This window comes from Corvus hawaiiensis, chromosome 14, assembly GCF_020740725.1.
Source record: "Corvus hawaiiensis isolate bCorHaw1 chromosome 14, bCorHaw1.pri.cur, whole genome shotgun sequence".
Classification (NCBI taxonomy): domain Eukaryota; kingdom Metazoa; phylum Chordata; class Aves; order Passeriformes; family Corvidae; genus Corvus; species Corvus hawaiiensis.
In genome coordinates, this window is record NC_063226.1 from 21,986,938 (window position 1) to 22,006,175 (window position 19,238).

General features: G+C 46.0%; 1 protein-coding gene across 6 annotated transcripts; it reads left to right on the plus strand.

Moving 5' to 3' along the window:
• The first annotated feature begins 8 nt into the window (after positions 1 to 8).
• C14H8orf48 (chromosome 14 C8orf48 homolog) lies at positions 9 to 18,014 on the plus strand. Of its 6 annotated transcripts, none has more exons than XR_007206748.1 (8): positions 9 to 43; positions 996 to 1,239; positions 2,090 to 2,233; positions 7,761 to 7,978; positions 9,467 to 9,619; positions 10,662 to 10,917; positions 15,242 to 15,306; positions 17,420 to 18,014. XR_007206748.1 is itself a non-coding variant. In XM_048318659.1 (8 exons), the coding sequence occupies exons 2-7, from the start codon at positions 1,005 to 1,007 to the stop codon at positions 15,271 to 15,273; spliced, it is 909 nt and encodes a 302-aa protein (XP_048174616.1). In that variant the 5' UTR covers positions 9 to 43; positions 996 to 1,004; the 3' UTR covers positions 15,274 to 15,306; positions 17,420 to 18,014. The 6 variants fall into 6 exon arrangements, 5 of the variants coding, with proteins under 5 accessions (XP_048174616.1, XP_048174618.1, XP_048174619.1 ...); XM_048318659.1 differs by having other exon boundaries at positions 10,662 to 10,788; XM_048318661.1 differs by lacking the exon at positions 17,420 to 18,014 and adding an exon at positions 17,187 to 17,413 and having other exon boundaries at positions 10,662 to 10,788.
• Positions 18,015 to 19,238: the final 1,224 nt, after the last annotated feature.

The window sequence follows — 19,238 nt, forward strand, 5'->3', positions numbered from 1 at the left end:
AGCGCCGGGGCCGCCCCTTCCCGCCCGGGGGAGCCGGGCCGGGGTAAAGAGTGAGATCGTGGGGCCGAGCGGAGGGAAAAACACCTCCTAGAGCCTGTCCCTGAGGGCTGTGGGGAGCGAGTGAAGGGCAGAGCAGCTCCCGGAGCCCGTGAGGGGCGGGCACGGGCCTGGCTGCGGGGAGTTACCGGGTATGGAGCTGCTGCAGGGCTGGAGCCCCTCTGGAGCCAGGCTGGGAGAGCTGGGGGTGCTCAGCTGGAGAAGGGAAGGACACAGGGACACCTCAGAGCTCCTTGCAGGGCCTAAAGGGGCTCCAGGAGAGCTGGAGAGGGACTGGGGCCAAGGCATGGAGGGACAGGAGCCAGGGAATGGCTTCCCACTGCCAGAGGGCAGGGCTGGATGGGAGATTGGGCAGGAATTGTTGCCTGGGAGGGTGGGCAGGCCCTGGCACAGGGTGCCCAGAGCAGCTGGGGCTGCCCCTGGATCCCTGTAATCCAAGGCCAGGCTGGACATTGGGGCTTGGAGCAGCCTGGGACAGTGGGAGGTTTCTTCCCACTATCTCATCTAACCATACTCTATTTCTACTCGTTCCCCCTTGTCCTGTCACTACCTGCTCTTGTAAATAGTCCTACCTCATCTTTCCTGTAAGTTTCTTCTTAATAATAGAACGGGAAGATTTGCATTTTATTTTTTTAAAATGAATAATTTTATCCAAGCATTACTGTAATCCAGTGCAGATTTGAAAGGAATGCTGCTCAGAATTCATGGCTAATGCTCAGTGCTAATTGTTACTGTGCCTTTACCCCGTGGATCTGAACGTGTGCTGCTCCAGTCAGTGCTTTGGCTTGATCACAGTTGAGTTGAGATTTTACCCACCTGTTGTGGGTGTTAAATCAGGTGTGATCTGACTGTAACAGCCCTCTGTATATCCCATGTTGCTGTAATTAACCCACTCGTCCTCCCTGTGAAGCTGACTTTATTTTTGTTTTCATTTGCAGAGCTGCCCCATGGCGACTGCCCTGGCAGAGAGCTCTGGGAGCCGTGGAAAGGGGCTGGAGTTGAGCCAGAGTCACAGCAGCTCTGCTTTGGACTATTCAGGAGACACCTTTGAGTCCTTCAGCGAGGAGGAGGAGGAAGAGGAGAGCGAAGCACCTGGATCGTGGTGTTCCACAGAGGATTTGGAGGGGTCAGCTGTGTCAGAGGCGTTGGAAAGCACATCATCACATGGCCAAAGCCATGCTGGTATGCAGAGCTCTCTCTGTTTGAGGCCTGTGTTTCACAGCTTCAATCGCTGCAGGGGGGCCTTCAAACAGCAAAAATAAAGGTGAAAATTGCATGGAATGTCCTTGCTGTGCAAAGTGCTGAGCAGATCCATGCTTCAGACACCTCCACGGGAAGGACTTGGCCATGGAAATGCTTCCTTAGTAATCTTGTGATGCTGAAATTCTGTTGGCACCTTAAAAACCTTAAAGTCCCCTAAAACAGAGTACGGAAGTCAGGTGCTCCTTCAAACTGGGACCATTCATTTTCATCTTGCTTTCAGTGGCTTCTCAGGCCTCTGAAGTTTTTTGTCTTTTCACATCTTTGTGGTTTCCTCAGTTCCTGCAGAACTGGAGTTCAGAATATTCAGAAGTGGAAGGGACCCACAAGGACCATCAAACTGGAGAGCAGGGAGCTGATACAGAATTTTTATTCTCTCTGTGCCACATTATTTTCCCTTTGGACCAAGATCCTGAGAGAGCTCCTGAAAGCACTTGAGCAGCCACAAACGAAGGGCTGGAAATCAGTGATGGGGCTGCAGCAGGGAGGAGGCACAGGGGGTTAAGTTGGCATTTCAGATCAAATTGAATGTGCCAGCAGCTCTCATTTTCTCAGGGAATCCCATACCGTGGTTCAGGGGTGATTAGAAATGAGCAGTGTGAGGTATTCTGTGGGACAGAAGCTGAAATCCCTGGCTTCATCTGTGTATTCCTGTGGCTCAGGGTTTCTTCTCCCTCAGCAGGGAGAACTGGCACATTCAAGTGGAGGATTATTTGCCTCCCACTTCGCTTTCCTCACAATGTGTGTTCCAAGTTACCTTTTTTCCTTGCAGAGGGGGAGTCTGAGGCGGTGGATTCTGCAGCTGTGGAAAGAGCTGCCATAGGGAAATGGATTGATGCCATGGGAAAATGGGTTGATCTGAAAAATAAAGACACTGGGATTCAGCCAGACAAATCTGTCGTCAGAACTCCTGCTGGTGAGTGTGGTAACTTCAGCACAAGTTATAATTCCTTCTTTTGGAAGGGGATGTAAACTTGACTTAAATTTTATACACAGGCTGTTAAGCCAGCTGATTAGCCTGGCTTAATTAGCCAGGTAATTAAGTACAAAGTTTCTCTTCTATGCTTTCTTGGAGAGCAGTTTGTCTCCCATATCCCATATCTGCCCATGTAGTGACATTATCCTCGTGATGCACTACCACAAAACCTGGGAAAGTACACTGAAAAATGTCCCCACATTTTAAATTTAACTGTAATCCTCACATTTTTACTGGACTGTTCAGGTTTTTTCTCTCCAGCTGTACAGGTATTAAGAAATTTGGGGATTTTCCCCTCCAAAATAAACATGACTTCAGAATGTATTGTGTGAAATGGTTTTCCCCCTCTTGTTAATCAACTGTGTTGATTATTGACTTACTTGTTTGCCCTGTTTTAGTCCCTTTCCCAAGCTGAGGGAGGCAGCAGGGCACCAATTTTGGCAGGAACAATGGAGCATCTTTAACCAAATAATGATGGAGTGTAGGGAGGAGGAGGAGAAGGGAAAGGAGGAAGGAAAGGATCCATTTCCATGTACTGGTTATGCAAGGAACTGTGAGAGCAGATGGTGGGATGCAAGCCCTGCTAAAGTCTGTCAAAAAGTGGGTCAGAGATGCTATTTTTAATTAAGAAAAAAGAGCAAGAAAGCTGTAATTGAGCAAAAAATAATGGGAGCAGACGGGGAATCTTCCTCAATCTGCATGTTCATGGGAAGTGAGCAAACTTGGAGTTCTGTGGGTCACTGTAAGACTGATTAACCAGGAGATCCTCCTGCCTGGGCACTTAATGGCATGGAATTTGTGTACAGGCATCCTCAAAGCACCCATCTGTCCTAGAAAAGCAGGAGCTGAGGTCACTTCTAGGCTGCTCTGAATTGCAGAGCTCCTTCCCCACAGTGGTGAGTCAATGTTGTGGGTTCCTGACTCATCTCCTGCATTTCTCTGTTGCTGCAGTTCAGTGGAAGGCAGCTTGTGTGGAGCAGCTCATCTATAGTAGGGAGGCTTCTCCTGGCCTGCTCCTCCAAGATAACCTTCCTAAAATACATCAGAATCCTGTGACTGATTCCTGGAGAAATTGAAAGGGACCTGATGAGTTCAGAGGCACTGAATCAATGATGAACCACAGCTGAAGGGTGAGGATGTTTGCCATCTCCACAGGGTTCTCCCTTGAAAGTTGCACTCGGAGGATTTTATTCATAGAATCACTGTCAGATTCTCGTAGTGGTGCACCAGGGAATGCTCTGCCTTTGGGTGATGGATGTTGGTGGCAGGGAGAGTCAGTGGTCCCTGAGGCTTGAGCAGCAAGTTCTGTTCCATTATCTTGAGCTGATGTAGCAGACCTGGCTTGTCTCCTGCTTTTCCTGTCGCTGTCACAGCCCAGCCCTTCTCAGCTACATTGGTGCTTCCAGTGATCAATATGAAGAGCACAAAATACGGTTCATGCTTATCTTTCTTTGATGCAAACCCAGCCATGTTAACCCCAGATCAATCATAATTAGCCATGCATTGCATTTTTTATTGCTGAATATGATCATAAAATAAGCACAGCAACTTTTGTCTTCTGATACATAAAAATGCTTCTCTTGGGTTTAATCATTCAGCACTTGGTACCGCCCAAATCTTGTATTGTTTTAGCAAAATCTTGTCTTGTTTTAGCAAGTTGGAGATACTTTTTTTTTTTTTTTTAAATGCAGTAGATGAGCTGACCTAGAACTGGATTGCTGCACAGTGGGTCCCCTCAGAACACTCAGCTCAGTGAATTGTGTGCACTGAGCACACAGGCTATTCTGAATCAGGGTTTGTTTTATTGCCTCAAGACTTTCTCTCTCATCTGACTGCTAATAGGGTTAAATGTGATGGGGGAGCAAAAGGTTCTGTGCCTATGGGAACACTCTGGAGCGTCATTTTTATTTTTCATGGTTTTCTTTGTGGGCTGAAAGAAGAAAAAGATGCTGGCCTCAGGAGAAGGGAGAAATTGTCATCATAGTTGTCTTTGTCCCTCCACCCCAGTGTGGTAGCACGAGCTGTTATTAGGCAAATACATCACAGCCATGACTATAAATTCTCAGTTCCACAGAGATTATTCCATGTTAGTCATCTTTAAAATGTACTCAGGAAATGGCAGTTCTTCAGCTTGGATGTATCTGAAAATTCAGGTGGGGCTCTTTAACCCCCTGGCTGGTGCTGTGTTCACAACGTGCCTCTCACCTTTGTAATGTGTCTCCATTAAATGCTTTGCCTGTTCATCTTCCTGCACTGTTAGCACTGCACTGCTGCTGTGATTGTTCCCAATTGTAATTGGGAGGCTGGGAGGCCCTGGCACAGGGTGCCCAGAGCAGCTGGGGCTGCCCCTGGATCCCTGGCAGTGCCCAAGGCCAGGCTGGACATTGGGGCTTGGAGCAGCCTGGGACAGTGGGAGGTGTCCCTGCCCAGGGCAGGGGTGGCACTGGATGGGCTTTAAGGTCCTTCCAACCCAGGTCATTGTGTGTCTGTGTGATGATTCACTGTGCTGGAGGAGTTTTACTCACTTTAAATTCCTGTTTGTGATAAACAGCCTGACATTTCAGCCTGTTTCTCTCACTCCTGTGTGACGTGCAGGGATCTTTCTCATGCTCTTTGCTGGTCAGGCTGTCAGCGTGTTCATCTGAACTGTAAAATCAATTTATTATCATCAATTAATTATGAAGATGTTATCTGGAGCTGCAGAGGTAAAACCTTACTGAAGAGCAGTTATTGATTATTGCCTTTCACAGTTACCTCTTTTTACTTTTTATCTTCTTAAAATAGAGTATTAGCAGAGAATAATAACAACAAAATGCCTGCCAATTTTCATATTAAATCAAAGACATCGAAGGAAAAGGAAACTCATAAAGACTTTCCTATTTTACTCCCTCATGGATTTCAAATGTCACACTTAAGGCTGGAGTTGCACACAGACAGCAAAACCTCCGTAGGTCACTGAGTTACAACCCCTCAGCAGGGTTTGGGATGTAGACATGGGGATTAGCTTCTCTCTCCTGGGCTTCTGGAATCACAGCAGCTTCTTGGTGCACTTTGTGGGGCTTTACTTCCTGAATATTCCATGTTTTGTGACCTTCCTCTGGGCGAGACGTGGCTCTGATCGATGCCTGTGCTGCTTCACTTGGGCTGCTCTTGTCACCTGTTCTGCCTCTCTCCTCCCCAACGAAGAGAGGCAACGCTGGGTTTGGAGCAACCAAAGAGCAGAAAATGTCCTTCTGGAGCAGTCATTGGCACTGGCAGGGATGCCCTGCACTGACCTTCAGCTCTGCCACCACAGATGGAGCAGGAGCCTTCCAGCATGTCTGCATCACACATGGAAAAGAGGGAATTTGAGAGACATGGAATAAATCCAACCAAAGCAAGAGCTGAGACCGCCTGGACAGGTGAACCTCCCACACCTGGGGGAAATCTGAATGTGTAAATACTTCAGTTAAAAGACAAACTTTTCTCACCATTTTTTGGGCTTGTTTCCATGAAATTCTAGTCCTTGATCCCTAATTTATATTCTTTCTGAGCTTCCTGTTACGTGAATTAACATGAAAAAGTAACTCCAGCACTGAGTCGTGCAGTGAGGTTTAAAAATTGCTGTTCCCTTTGCCAGTGTTTCTTCTGAAGTCTGGAGGTGCAGATGGGTGGGTGTGTGGCAGCACAGGATTTATGCATTATTAGAAACCAATTCTTAATAAAATTGCACTTGTGGATGTCAGAAGAGCGTTAAGTGAATTAATCAGGCTGGTATTAAACTGTCACTAAACGCTCAGTGGACCTGATGTGTTTTACTTCTGCCTTTGTGTACTCAAATGCTTTTGTTCTGGGTTTTTTCCCCCCCTCACAATGGTAACTTTTTAATCTTTTTATTCATTCTATGTTCAGCATAAATGAACCTGCCAGGAATATTTTATTAGTGTGATTAAACCCAGTAGTGGCACATGATTTCCACTTTTTTTACAGGATTCTACACTGAAATTGTAAGGAAAATCACCTGATGACTGAAATGGTGGTTTCCACTCAGATATTTATGATGCTCCCCCAGATTTTTTTTTTTTTTAAATTAAATTGCATTTTAAGGTAATGCTAATTCTTATTTATCTGTCTATAAATTGTCACCACGTCTTTGCTTTTAATCATTTTGATACATCATCTCCTTAGGAGGAGTAAATTGCTCTGTGATGCTCACTTCTGAGCTGTAGTAGTTGCACTTAAACACATTTTCCACGTTGTTCATGAAGCCACAAAATTCCTGCTTTGCTTAGTTTTAATTATGGATCCCCTTGTCCTTCATCAACATTGGATTTCTGAAGAGGTGCTCAGTTTTCTTTGCAGATTTCCACAACTGTATCTTGTGTCTTTGGGACTAAACTAATCACAGGGAATTTAGAGGAAGTGTTATAGTCACATTGTTCAATATTTTAAGGATTGGTGTTGTGATCATGCCAAGATATCCCACGGGACTGGAATGCCAAGGTACTGGCAGTGCCTGTCTGGAAACTGAATTTAATCCTGAAAAAACAGCCAATGTGGAGGGCTTGTTTAAATGATACAATCCAACCTCCCAGCAGGAATTCGTGTGTGAATCCTTGGAGTTAAACTGGCCACTCCTCTGGAGTCATCCCCTGCCTGACTTTGGGCATTGACACCTCGAGGGCTGTGGTGTCTCCCGCCTCACACAGCCCCATCCTGTGCTCATGCCCATGAAATACTGCATTGATTGTGCTCTAAGCCTCTGGAAAATCTCCCCAGAAGCCCTGAATGAAGTTGTAAATCCATCCTAACCTGCCCATCTGAAGTCTAATCTCTATTTTATTTATTTTTACGTGCCACTGGGAAGGATAAGAGAAGATGAAAGCGGGAACGATATTTTTTAAACAAGATCTTATAAAGAATTTAGGCAATGATTGTTGAAGCTTTAGAGGAAAAGTGTTTTCTAATGTAATTGCATTTCCTCCAAAAAAATTCCCTACTGTAGGTTGTGGAATATATTGGAAGTGTTTCCAGAGTGACTTCAGTGGACACTGCCTCTAATTTTTCTTACAAATTGCTCCTTAGAGTATTGATGAAGAGCTCTCTTGAAATATTAATTAATTTTGGCTTAGCAAGTTGCAGTTTCAGGTAAGGAGATGCTAAATCTATATTATTGGCAGTCAGTTTATTTAATGTCATAGTATTTAACTGCTGCCTTTGCTAATCTATTTATCCTGTACCATTAACCTTTTGTCTTTTTATTTCCTCCCAACTTTGGAGCCTATTTTAGAGCCATTTATTGTGCCAGTTGCTACAGTTGCCATCCACATTTGTATTTAAATTCTGCTCTGCTGTTGCTGCAGGCAGGGCCTGACCCTGGGTTTGGGTTTTCCTTGGATAACACGAGGTCACACAGATAAAGAGCAGCAGCTCTTCTTTCCCTGACGAAGCAGCTGATGCTCTTGTCCTGTTGATTTCTGCCTGGCAGGAATTCCCGAATTATCCCATGGAGAGCTGGATGCTCTCAGGTCTTTTTGCACCAGGAAGATCAGCGGGATGCACCAGGAGCAGGCAGGGAGTGGGAAGTGCAGGAAGCTGCAGTGTGGAGTCCCAGCAAGGAGAGCTGAGACAGGAGATTCCTGTGCTGTTCCTGCCCGGCTGATGAACAGGATCCTGCTGGAAAACACCAGGGAGGCTGTGAAACAGGTACTGAGGGACAGAAAGGGAGATTCTTCCCTAAATTCTGGGAGAACCACTGGAGAAAAAAAGCCATAATATCAGGATCAAGTCAGGCAGACCTTACTGATGCCAGGCTCAGGACTCTGAGAGATGTTTTGGGTTGATGTCCCAAGATTTATCTTTCTCATTTCTTAGACACCACTGTAGAACTGTTGCTAGCAAATAATCATCATAAAATATTGCCTGGTGATAAAATCCTGATCTGTGTGCTTGAGCAAGGCTGGGGTCATCAGTTATTGCAGTCCACGAGAAGCCCTGGATCAGCTGAAGGAAAAAGCCTTTTTCTCTGGTTATGTTTGCATCAGCTATTTATCAAATTATTCTGCGTATTATTTTTTGTGAAGTCTTTGTGACTCTGGGATTAGAAGAATTCCAAAGGCAACACCTCCCCATGCTCCCAGCTTTCTCAGGCATTAGATAATATTAATAAAAACAGTTCCAATAAAATCTTGCTGACCTCAGTCCCTGATTAAGAAGCATCTGTCTCATCTTTACCCAATTCAAATCTCATTTTTTGTCACCAGCCCGGTGGTTTTTTCCCACCACGGGATGGGTTTTGTGCCCCAGCTCCTCCCCTCAGCCCTGCCACTAAAAATAATACTTTAAAGTCAGTTCTGGTGTGATAATTATTTCAGGCTTCCTGTCTTTTAAAATCATTTTGACATTTCAGCCATCTGCACTTTTAATTTCTATTGGTGTTAACCCAGCTTCCAAATTTTGTGGAATTTTTATTTCCTCTTTATTTGTCTGACATTGTGGGAATACATTCCCTAAGAAAAGGAACCTGAACCTCTCTGTCTGCGTGGTTCTGTCTGTAGCTCCACACAACAACATTTTTATACAGACAAGTCAGGGAAGAGGGGACAGAGAGGCCTGGGATGGGACTTTCTAGGGTTGATTCCCCTGCTTGTATAGCAGTTCACTGTGTTTATGGAGCCAGGTGGAATCTGTGTCAATTAAATCAGATAAAACCATTGATATTTCATAAAAGCACAAACCCTGGGATTTGTGTAATGCTGTTAAATAAGCTTAAGATTTCATGGTGGATAAACTACCCTAGGCATCACTGAGTAGCACTGTTCATCTCACAAGCAGAGCTGCAACCTGGGTCGGATTCTGGCTCAGAGCTGCAGAATCTGGGTTGGATTCTGGCTCAGAGCTGCATGTTTGAACTAATTGCTCCAGAGTTTATTTGCCTCTTAATTTATTTATAAAATGTATAAATAGAATTTAAAATCATAACCCCTCTGGTTGGTGTCTAAGGCCTTGCACACACTGCCACCATAGGAACAGTTATAGATGATGGAATTATGACTATGAATTATTTTACTACTGCCTAAAAAGCCAATTTTTGGCTTTAGCCAGTGCCTCTATGTATATTTTTATTGATTGCTCTCAAAGTTACCACCTTAATAGGCCAGACATTGCTCATGGCATCAAAGTCTCCTCTTCCAGGTGGCAGAAGCTCAAATCCACGAGGCTTCAGCGTGTCCTGACTGCCAGCAGAAGGAAGCAGAGCTGGCCAAGGTTGCCTTTCTCAGGAGAAAAAAGACTCTGCTGGAAGGTGCTTTGATCCAAGAGAAACTGGAAGAACACTTTTACTGCAGAGTAAGCAAATGTTGTTTAAAAAAATTCATGCTCCATTTTATAGGTGCTGTAACTAAAGAATGTCTAAGGCAGATTCCCCCTGATTTATGGCAGTGAGATCAGTGCAAACCAAAATAGAATTTGGGTCCTATGCCATTAATAAAAAGCTCGGCACCAACATTCTCCTCAAGTCATTTGAGCTGCCTGATTTATGGAAGCTGAAGGTCATTCCCAGAACCTCCTGGAATTGGTTTTGGGTCCTTTTTGATTATTTCTCCTCACTTTGTTTTCTGCTGGGCTGTCCAAGACGAAATGGCAAATGAAATGATGTGGCAGGAGGTAACTGTGCCCACACTGGGCTTCCTTGCTCATCCTTTGCCATAGGAATCTTGGAATAGGGCACTGCAATGTGTGATGGAGGCTGAGGCCTTTGGGATACACTGAGATTTCTTCTTGGAATTCCTGTCTGTCTGTGCCAGTGTCCCAAAGATCGAAGCTTTGTTGTTAGGAAGTGCCTCTGGAGCAGCTGGGCGGGCAGTGAAATGTGCAGAATTCCTTGGGTCAGCTGTGGCTGTTCCTCAGGATGGTCTTCCTGAAGGAAGAGCTCTTCTCTCCTTCTTGGAAGGGGGTCCCACTGAAGGCAGGTGCTTTCCTGAAGCCCCCAGATCTCTTTCCATGTTGATGAGCAGGGTGGGAGTTTGTGCTGTACCACACATTCCTTTTTTTCCCCTAATAATTCCAGTCTCCAAAGTTTTGACTTCTTCACCTCCATACCTAAAATTTGAGAATTTTAGTCTCAAGTGAGGCTTCACTTTTTCCCACTTCTCCCCCCTGCTTCCCTGAAAGGCCAGCTGTTTTTCCCTGTGCCTCCTTAGGGAGGAATCCTGCTTTATGGGCCATGCTGTTTGACAGAGTTCCTAAACAGAATCCTTTCAAATCCACCAAACTGTGTGGGTGAGTGCTGCCCACCTGGCTGGGTTTGAGGGACTGGGTGTGTGATACAGGCCGTGAGAAATGGCAGGAATGCAAACCTGAGTAATTCCATGTTTCCTTTCTGTTTCAGGACACGCTCACACTTCTAGGAGAAGCACTCAGAAGCTTTCCCAAACCTTCAGAGGATCCCTGGGACTTGTGGCAAAGGCTGAAGGGTCAGGAAATGGAAAGCCTGAAAGTAACCATCACTCCAGTGGGTAAAGAACTGGGAGAGCCTCCTGTGGGCTAGAATTCCAGTGATTATGGATCTGAGCTGCTCTGGCAGTGATGGATTGGGTGCTGGTTTAATATTCCTGCAGGTGGAACCAGATCTGCCTGTGTGGGGTGTGAGTCAACCCTTTCTCCTTCCTCAGTGCAAATGCTGCAATATATTGTAATCCATCTCCATAGGTTTTTCAAATTCCAGAAGCCAACAGTTTCCATTATTAATCTGGCAAGCCATAAGTATTGTTTTTTGTGGGATTGCTGTGGGATTGCAGAGCAGCTCCTAGCTGCTTCCATCCATAAGGAAAATAAATCACTCGGTTTTCCAGGGCAGGGAGGTGTAATTACTGCATTTCAGCTCAGTCTTTGCCCACTGTCTCGTGGTAAATTGAAAGTGAGAGCCCCAGGTGGTGGAGAAAAAGCAAAGTTAACTATAGAAAGCAGTAAAATGAAATGCAGTATTTATAGAAGAGAAACAATGAGGCTGTAAGAGAAATTAATCAGCAGGACTGGGGATGCCAAGAGGATGAGAAATGCTAATAAATTAATCATGGAATCTATACAGGATAGGTGCCTAGGAGAAAAAACCAACAGAGTTTAAAACTGGAATAAGAACTATAAGAAAATACTTGAGAATTTGTTGTAATTTTCTGTAGTTTTTCAAGATGACAAAGCCACTGTTGTTCAAAGACTGGATCTGGGGTTCAGTACACATCCAACTAAAATGGAATTATGCCGGAAATCTCTGAAATTATCTTCACTGTGGCCTCCAAAGGCTGGTGGTGCTCTGTGGGCACCTCTACACCCCTCTGTGATCAGAGCTGACAGCGAGGGCTCAGCCCTGTGCTCTAGCCGTGGCCTTGTGGCCTTGGCTCAGTCCTGAAGGGACTGACTCTCCTCAGCCTCCCGTCTCCTCATTTCTGGGCATTCAGATCCCCGTGGAAATCTTGGAGGAATATCCCTATCTATGAACCCACACTGTATTTTTGTGACAAAGCAGAGAGGATTAAATCTCCCCGTTGCATTTTCTTCCCCCATTTTGGGACAAGAGCACTCACTGCTGAAGTGGGGTTTGTGTTTCCTACCCGTGGGCCTGTTCCCTCCTCGTGCACTCTGTTGTTTATAAGAGTCCTCAGGGGCTATTTGGCCTCTTGTCCTCACTTCCCACGAACCAGTGGAAAACCTGGAGGGAAATGCTGGGATATAAACAGAAGTGTTAGCAAAGCTCTGCCTTCTGCTGCTTAAAAATCTGCTGGGAGTGATTTCCCTGGGAGCTGATACTGAGTGGGTCAAGCCCCTGGTGGAAACCCAGCCCAGCCCAATGCTGGTTCTGGTTTCTTGCAAACAGCTCTGATACTCCATCAAAAATATTCCCCTAAAAACATTCCCTTTTGAGCTGTCCCTGCAGAGCACCTGGATAAAAAATAAACTCTGCTTGTTCCTTCCTGTTGCTCTGGAATCCTTAGAAATGTTTAAATCCTTTAAATCTCCTCCCTTCCAGTCTCTTTATGGGTGCTCCACCTCTGTTCCTTATTTTGGTCTTCACTCCCTGGTTCTCTGAGCCTTGGGAAGTCTCTGCGATCTGCAAACACTGGGAAAGGCACTCACAATTCCACATGGAGCCTTGTAAAGGCTGTCAGGTGTACAAGAGGTGATCAGGAACTGAACCCTTTGAAAATGTCATTTTGTAGCACAGATTTCAGCCCTTACAGACCCACAAGAAGTGACTTCCAGGACTCCTTAAAAAATAATCTGTACACGTTGATACTTTTGCTTTCAGAACATAGAAGCTTTCTAGAGCTCCTGAAACGTTTCTTTGCAGCTGCTGTCAAGCCTTCCTGTAAATCCTGAACTGGGAGTTACTTGCGTTGTGTTTGTCTGTGGAACAGCATCCTGCTCGCACACAGTGCCTGCACAGCTCTTGTTTGTTTGCATAAATGTTACAAAGAGAACTCGGGTAACTCCTCAGGAAAATCAAAGCAGATTTTGCTGATGGCTGTTGGATGCGTTTTCCTGCTGCTCACTACAGTTGTTTTGTTCTTTCATCACCACTGACTCTGAGATCTGAGTGTTTTTCTTTAGCAGCTCTTAGAGATACGCAATGGAATGAATGATCCGAGCCCCTAAATAATTTATTTCCTAATCCTGCAGTTTTTGAGGCTGGAGATCCAAAACTCTTGACAGGGAGGATGTGGGAGAGAGGGTGGGTGATGTCTCTTCCTTTTTCCCCTTCCAGCAGCAGATTTTTCTTTTGATCCAAAGAACCCCCAAAACTCTGATCAAGGAATATTGATTCATCTGCTGCCTGGTTTGTGCTTGCTGGGGCATAAAAGGAGCAGGGTGGCTCAAGAGGGATTCCTATGGAAAAGCAGCTGTGGCTGTGAAACAAATCACTCTGCCTCTTCAAAGTGCTCTGCAGCTTTGGCTTTGTGGCTTTCATGCCACCCAGGGCTGCATGATTTAATCTTCTGAATGATTGCTGCTGTTGTGGAGATCATTGCTCTGAACTCTGTGCTAGCAGAGAGGGTTTCTCCCATCTCAGTTGGTTTATGCTCTGTGTATGCTGATAGCCACTTTTGGGATGTTGGATTTTATAACTGACCCCCTTTGGATAAACTTAAATTCCTAAGATTATCATTAAAATCAGTTTCCCATGGACTGCAGCACTGTAAGGTTCATTTGCTCTAGCTTTCTCTATAAAAAATACCCTTTCCATCCATCTCTTAGGCTGTGGGAATTTGTGTCTCTGGGATAAACTTCCCTGTCAATCCCAACAGGCTGCTAGCACAGCTCTGAGTGGGAATGAAGTTTTAGTGTCATGAACTTCCTGGATATGAGCTGGGAACAAAGATAAACATTCAAAAATTATCTGTTCTGGTGGGAGGTGCCAAGAGGGTGGCACTGGATGAGCTTCAAGGTCCCTTCCAGCCCAAACCATTCCACGATTCTGGGATATTTGAGTTAGTATTTCCAGCTACTGAGGAAATCTGTTGTGGTCCCACTGGTCCAGTGTAGGATCATAGAAGAGTTTGAGTGTGAAGAGACCTTCCAAAGGTCTTCCTTCCTTCCACCTAACCCACCCCTGCCCTGGGCAGGGACACCTCCCACTATTCCAGCCTGCTCCAAGCCCTGTCCAACCTGGCCTTGGACACTGCCAGGGATCCAGGGGTGGCCACAGCTTCTCTGGGCACCCTGTGCCAGGGCCTCCCCACCCTCAGTGTAAAAACCTTCATGTAAAAACCCTAAACCAACCCTCCTGCAGGTAAACCATTACCCTGTCCTGAGGGCACAGGGCCTGCTGAGAGCTTTGCTCCGTTTTTCTTGTAGGTCCCCTTCAAGTGCAGGAATGTTTCCCTGGAGCCTTCTCTTCTCCAGATGAACACTCCCACCTCTCAGTTTTTCCTGATGGGAGAGGTGCTCCAGCCCTCAGAGCATCTTTGTGGCCTCTTTCCATTAATCTTGGACCTTTTCTCTGAAGTTACACTAAAATCTGAAATGCTCCAGGCTCCCCTGGGGTCCCTCAGTGCCTCCTCAGAAATTCCCCTCATGGGGCTGCTGTGTGATGAGACTCAGATATTTGTTTTAATTTTATTTTTTACCAGAGCCCATTTGCTGAGGTTCCAAGAAGAGGAGCTGAACCCATTGATTTATATTGGGGAACTTGACAAATATTTTCAGCTGGTGGCACCAAGGATGAGGTTTTGCTGCTGGAAAGGCTCACGTTCCCCTGTGGAGCTGGAGCTCACCCAGCTCTCAGCAAAACCCTGAACTGAGTGCAGTTCCCTCAAGCCATCCACATATCCTCCAGCAAGAGCTGCAGTGCTCCCAGCTCTGCATTTTTCAAGCATTTTCAAACCTCCTTGCGTTCCTCAGGCTGTAATTTTATTACCGCGGGATGTGATTTTCAGAGAGTGACTTTTGATTGTGGCCCCTGAGGGAGGCGCTGGGTGTGTGCAGATCAGCCCTGCCTGCCCCGGGGCTGCTGCTCTGGATCTACTGTGTTTAAATGATGGCAAAACAGCTATTAATGCTATAAACAGCGCATTTGCATTGTTTTCATGCAACTAATTGTTCTTTTTTTTCCTCCACAACTGATTTTGAAGATCTTTGGCAGCACTGACAGCAGCAGGATGTGGATGGGAGATGAGGGGGAGTGGATTCCTTCTGTCAGGGCCCTCCATCTTCCAGATTACCTAAAGAATTGATCAGGGTACTTAAAAAAAAAACAACCCAAAACCATTTTCCAGCTTCTGGGCATGGATATTCACTGCTTATTTATTCATTTCTTTATTCTGTAATAAAATAGTACTGTTCTCACAGACTAGGCTGTCTGATCCATAAATACCCTTGTAAAATAGATTTGTAGCATGTAACAGAATCCTTTTGAATATTCTGTGAAAATTCCTTTTTTTTTCCTCTCCTTTTTTTTTTTTTTTTTGTTGATAGCACTTTCAGAACATTTACATCCTTCATCCTGACATTTGGAAATAGAACATTTTTTGCCTACAGAGGTAAGTTTACAGCATCATCACAGTATTATAGCTTGTTTAAAAATACATACAGCAGTACTGGTAATTGCAAGCAAGCTGTATACTTGAGCAGGGGGCTTGGTGGCAACTTCACAGGGTTTCTACTTTATAAAACAATGACATTTATTAATATTACATCCATCACTTGGTTAGAAAAGATTACTTAGATACGTTACTCACAATAAATCTGTCATTTCTCTGTGACATCACAGGACAGGCTATGAAAATAGAAACACACCGTGGTATGGGTGGTGTAAAAAGGATTGGATGCCTCATTAAAAAAAGAGGGTTGGGCTGTCTCTTCCCTTGGGAATTTGAGTTAATGCTGGATGTCCTCAATCCACTTGTGGTGGGAAGGCCACGAGCAGCTCTCAGCACCAAGCCTTGTGTGAAGGAAACATTGAAATGTCAGGCTCGGCCCCACGAGGAGCTGCTGCTGAAGACACGAGCGGTTCTTCAGGAACAGCCTGGCAGCACCATCTGGGAGCTCCTTCACTCCCAAGCCCAAGTGCATCTCAACACCTTCAGGCCCTGCTGGGATCAGTGCAGCACAGCTCCCCTGGTTTGGATCAGCTGGGCTGGTTGGTGTCACCCCAAATCTGCCTCTTTACCTTCCAGTGGGTTTTTGAAAGAGGGAAAGCAACAGATTTAAATTTACTGGTTCAGTAATACACAGAAAATTGGGGTTAGGGTTGGAAAGGAGCTAAAAACTCATCCCATTCCACCCCTGCCGTGGGCAGGGACACCTCCCACTGTCCCAGGCTGCTCCAAGCCCCAATGTCCAGCCTGGCCTTGGACACTGCCAGGGATCCAGGGGCAGCCACAGCTTCCCTGGGCACCCTGTGCCAGGGCCTGCCCACCCTCACAGGGAGCAGGCACTGCCACGGTTTGCCCAGTGAGGATTAAAATGACAGAAGAGATTAAAAATACATCATTGCATTGGTTTTACTTAGCACAAGTGAGACTAAGTGTATAAATATATATATATGTATAATAAAGCTGTAGGAAATCTCCAAACTGCTAACAACTTTTAGAAATGAGATAAAACAAGGATGTATTTGCTTGGAAATTTCATAGTTGCAGTTCTTTCATGATTTTCATTTCCAGGTAATTCAAAAGTACTTCGTGCTGGATCCTGGTTTTCTTTTTTTATGAAACAAGTCCAGGTGTGCTTTGGCAAATGCTCTTTTCTTGGTCTCTCTGATACTCCTCTTGTGCTTTCTGCAGTCTTTTCCCTCTGAGTTTCCACTTGTGAAAGCAGTAGGTGATGAGGGATGTCATTATCAAGGAGAAAATGATGACCAGCACGATGATCAGGGCGATGGTGGACGAGAGGGACCCCTCCAGCTGCTCACTCTCAGTGTCCCTGGTGGAGTTCAGATCAGCAAAGTTCTCATAGTCTGCTGAGGCCAAAAGTGCAGCTCCAGGAGCCTCCTTGAACTTGGGCCTCATTGGGACTCAGGAGCTGTTCTCAAAATCCCTGGAGAAGCAGAACTAGGACTTCCTTGTCACCCAGCTTTCCCCTTGGGTTCCGCAGGCATAGGGGACGCTCAGGAGTGGGGTTGGAAGGCAGGGAGTGCAGGAACAGCAGCGTGTTGCACAAAGCTTCCAGCACAGGTCACCTTTATCCCAGGTGTTAAGGTCAGGAATGTGTTGCTTTCTTCATCAAGGGGCAGGGAAGGCTCAGCCAGCTGCCAGTTTGGGATTCCTTGTTTTCTGCAAGAGATAATTGGAGAAAATCCAATCAATTTTCCAGTGGTGGCGGAGCTTGTCCTGGGGCTGAATGCAAAACAAGCACTGCAACAAGTGTGCTTTCTATCTTAGGAATTGTCTCAGTGAAAGACTCTTTTTTTCTTTCCCAGAATATTCCCAGAAGAAAGTGAAATCAAAGGCCTGGTTTGTGACCTTGGGCAGGCTTGGTTTTGGTAACATCACCCAACATTAACAAAATCAGCTGCAAACAGGAGCTCTCATGTTAAGAAGGGGTTTCATTCCCCCTCTCTGCTCTCAGACTGGGCTTGTCTGGAGAGGGTTTGAATTTGGGGTTTTAGTCCTCATTATACTGGAACTGAGGGGGTGTCCTCGCTGATTGCAGGTCTGGGATCTGGAGAAAGGGCCTGGGAATTGAGGAGGTTTCCTCACTGATGGCAAATCCGGGATCTGCAGAAAGAGCCTGGGTGAAAAACCACGCCGGATTATTTGAGAGGTGAGCTCCCCTCCAGGCACTGAGCTGTAAACCAGAATTTAACCCCCCCACCCTTCCACAGTTCTGATGGAATTTCAAAGACTTTTAAGTCGTTTGTCTTTGATATGTGCTGTGTGTGACAAAGCCTAAAAAATTCACTCCTCTGAGCAGTTCTGAGGTCCAAAGCTGCTCTGCCATTCCCTCCCCTGATCCAAATCCCATTTTGGAGTTAAACCTGAGGAACAAGGCTGCTCTGCTCTTGACTCCTGCTTCCAGCCAGGACAGGAGGATTTGGCCCCGGGGTATGTTCCTTCGAGGAGCTGGAAGTATGTTCGGGGCTATTTATTTCAGATAATTTATTTCAGCTTGCTCCAAACCCCCTCCACAATGCTTGGAGGCCAAAATGAGGTTTCAGAGATCTTGGAGCCTCATTGTTTGGAGATGCTCTGTGAGAGGATGCAGTTCATCCTCTTTATAGAAATAAAGTTTGTCCCACTCAGGCTCACAGAGAGCTGAGGGTCTCTTTTACTAATTAGCAGCACGTTCTGATTAGTAATAACCACTGTTTATATAGCTCAGCATTCTGTTGATGCTAAAAGATGTAAATAACAGTTCCTGCCAGTTTGGAACAATATGTTCACGGAGTGAGAGAGAAATGGGGATTTTCAAGGAAGTTTAGAACTCAGATTCTGCTGTAGTTGAGGGAGAGCTGATTGAAGGCTCATTTCACATCAGGGACCAAGGCACCTTTGATGAATGCCTACAAGTGGCACTGCTGGCAAGCCATGCATCAGGAGGGGATGGCAACAGAATATTTTAGTGCTCCTCAGCCATGTATTCAACATCCTTCTCAAGCAGCCTAAAGAAAGAAACTGCAACAAAAGCACTTGAGAGGCTGAGAAATGCCCCTCTGATTTATGGAGCAGCTCAGTGTCCACCTCCCACGTGGAAGTCCAGGAGGGGGGAATGTCTCAGCACTGAGAGAAATGGGATCCTGTCATACTTGCCTTAACCTGGATCTCATCTCATCTGTATCGACAGCTGTCAGGCTCCTGTGGGGAGAAGAAAACAAAAGATACAGTCAGAATGCAGCTGGTTCTGTGCTGCTCCAGGAAGGTGCAGGGATGTTGTTTGTAACTCCCCCATCAGTTCAGGGAGGTGGACTTTCAAAACCAAACCAGGAATGCTTTAAAATCTTAAATCTGCAATGCTCTGCTTGTGCTTCAGCTGCGTTTTGGGGAAGGAAACTGCTTTTATGGGCAAATCCCTTCGAAACAACCTCTGAGGGTTCTGCTGTTGGCTGTGCTGTGAACTCTTGAGTGACTGTGACCAAACCCATGGGTGACATGGCAGTGCCAGCACTGCTTCCTGAGGGCAAGGAATGCTCCTTGCTGCTGCTCAGGGATGGACTGGGGAACCAGATCAGAGAGCAAAGGGTGAGAGAAACCTCAAGAGCTGGCAGCCATGGCTGGAGGCCCCAGCTCGGTCTGCGCCGCCAGGAGCGGTGCCAGGGGAGCTGCCAGGGAGAAGCTCTTTCCTGGGAATCGGCGTGGGCGGGTGTGGATGTGAGGGGTGGTGCAGAAGGGCTGCTGGGGTGAAGGAGTTGCTCGTGACACAATTCCAGCGTGGAAAGGAAGCAGGCAGGGACAGCAGTGGTGGGTGTGCTCCAGAGGGGCCTCTCCAGGCTGGAGAAGCCGAGAGGAGCCTGGTGAGGTTCAGGCCTTGGAAT

Bases quoted from the DNA above. Each gene is read 5' to 3' on its own strand.
- C14H8orf48 (XM_048318659.1), top strand. From the start codon at position 1,005: ATGGCGACTGCCCTGGCAGAGAGCTCTGGGAGCCGTGGAAAGGGGCTG. The intron at 2,234-7,760 runs GTGAGTGTGGTA...TCTGCCTGGCAG, and splicing joins TGTCGTCAGAACTCCTGCTG to GAATTCCCGAATTATCCCAT. The intron at 7,979-9,466 runs GTACTGAGGGAC...CTCCTCTTCCAG, and splicing joins CCAGGGAGGCTGTGAAACAG to GTGGCAGAAGCTCAAATCCA.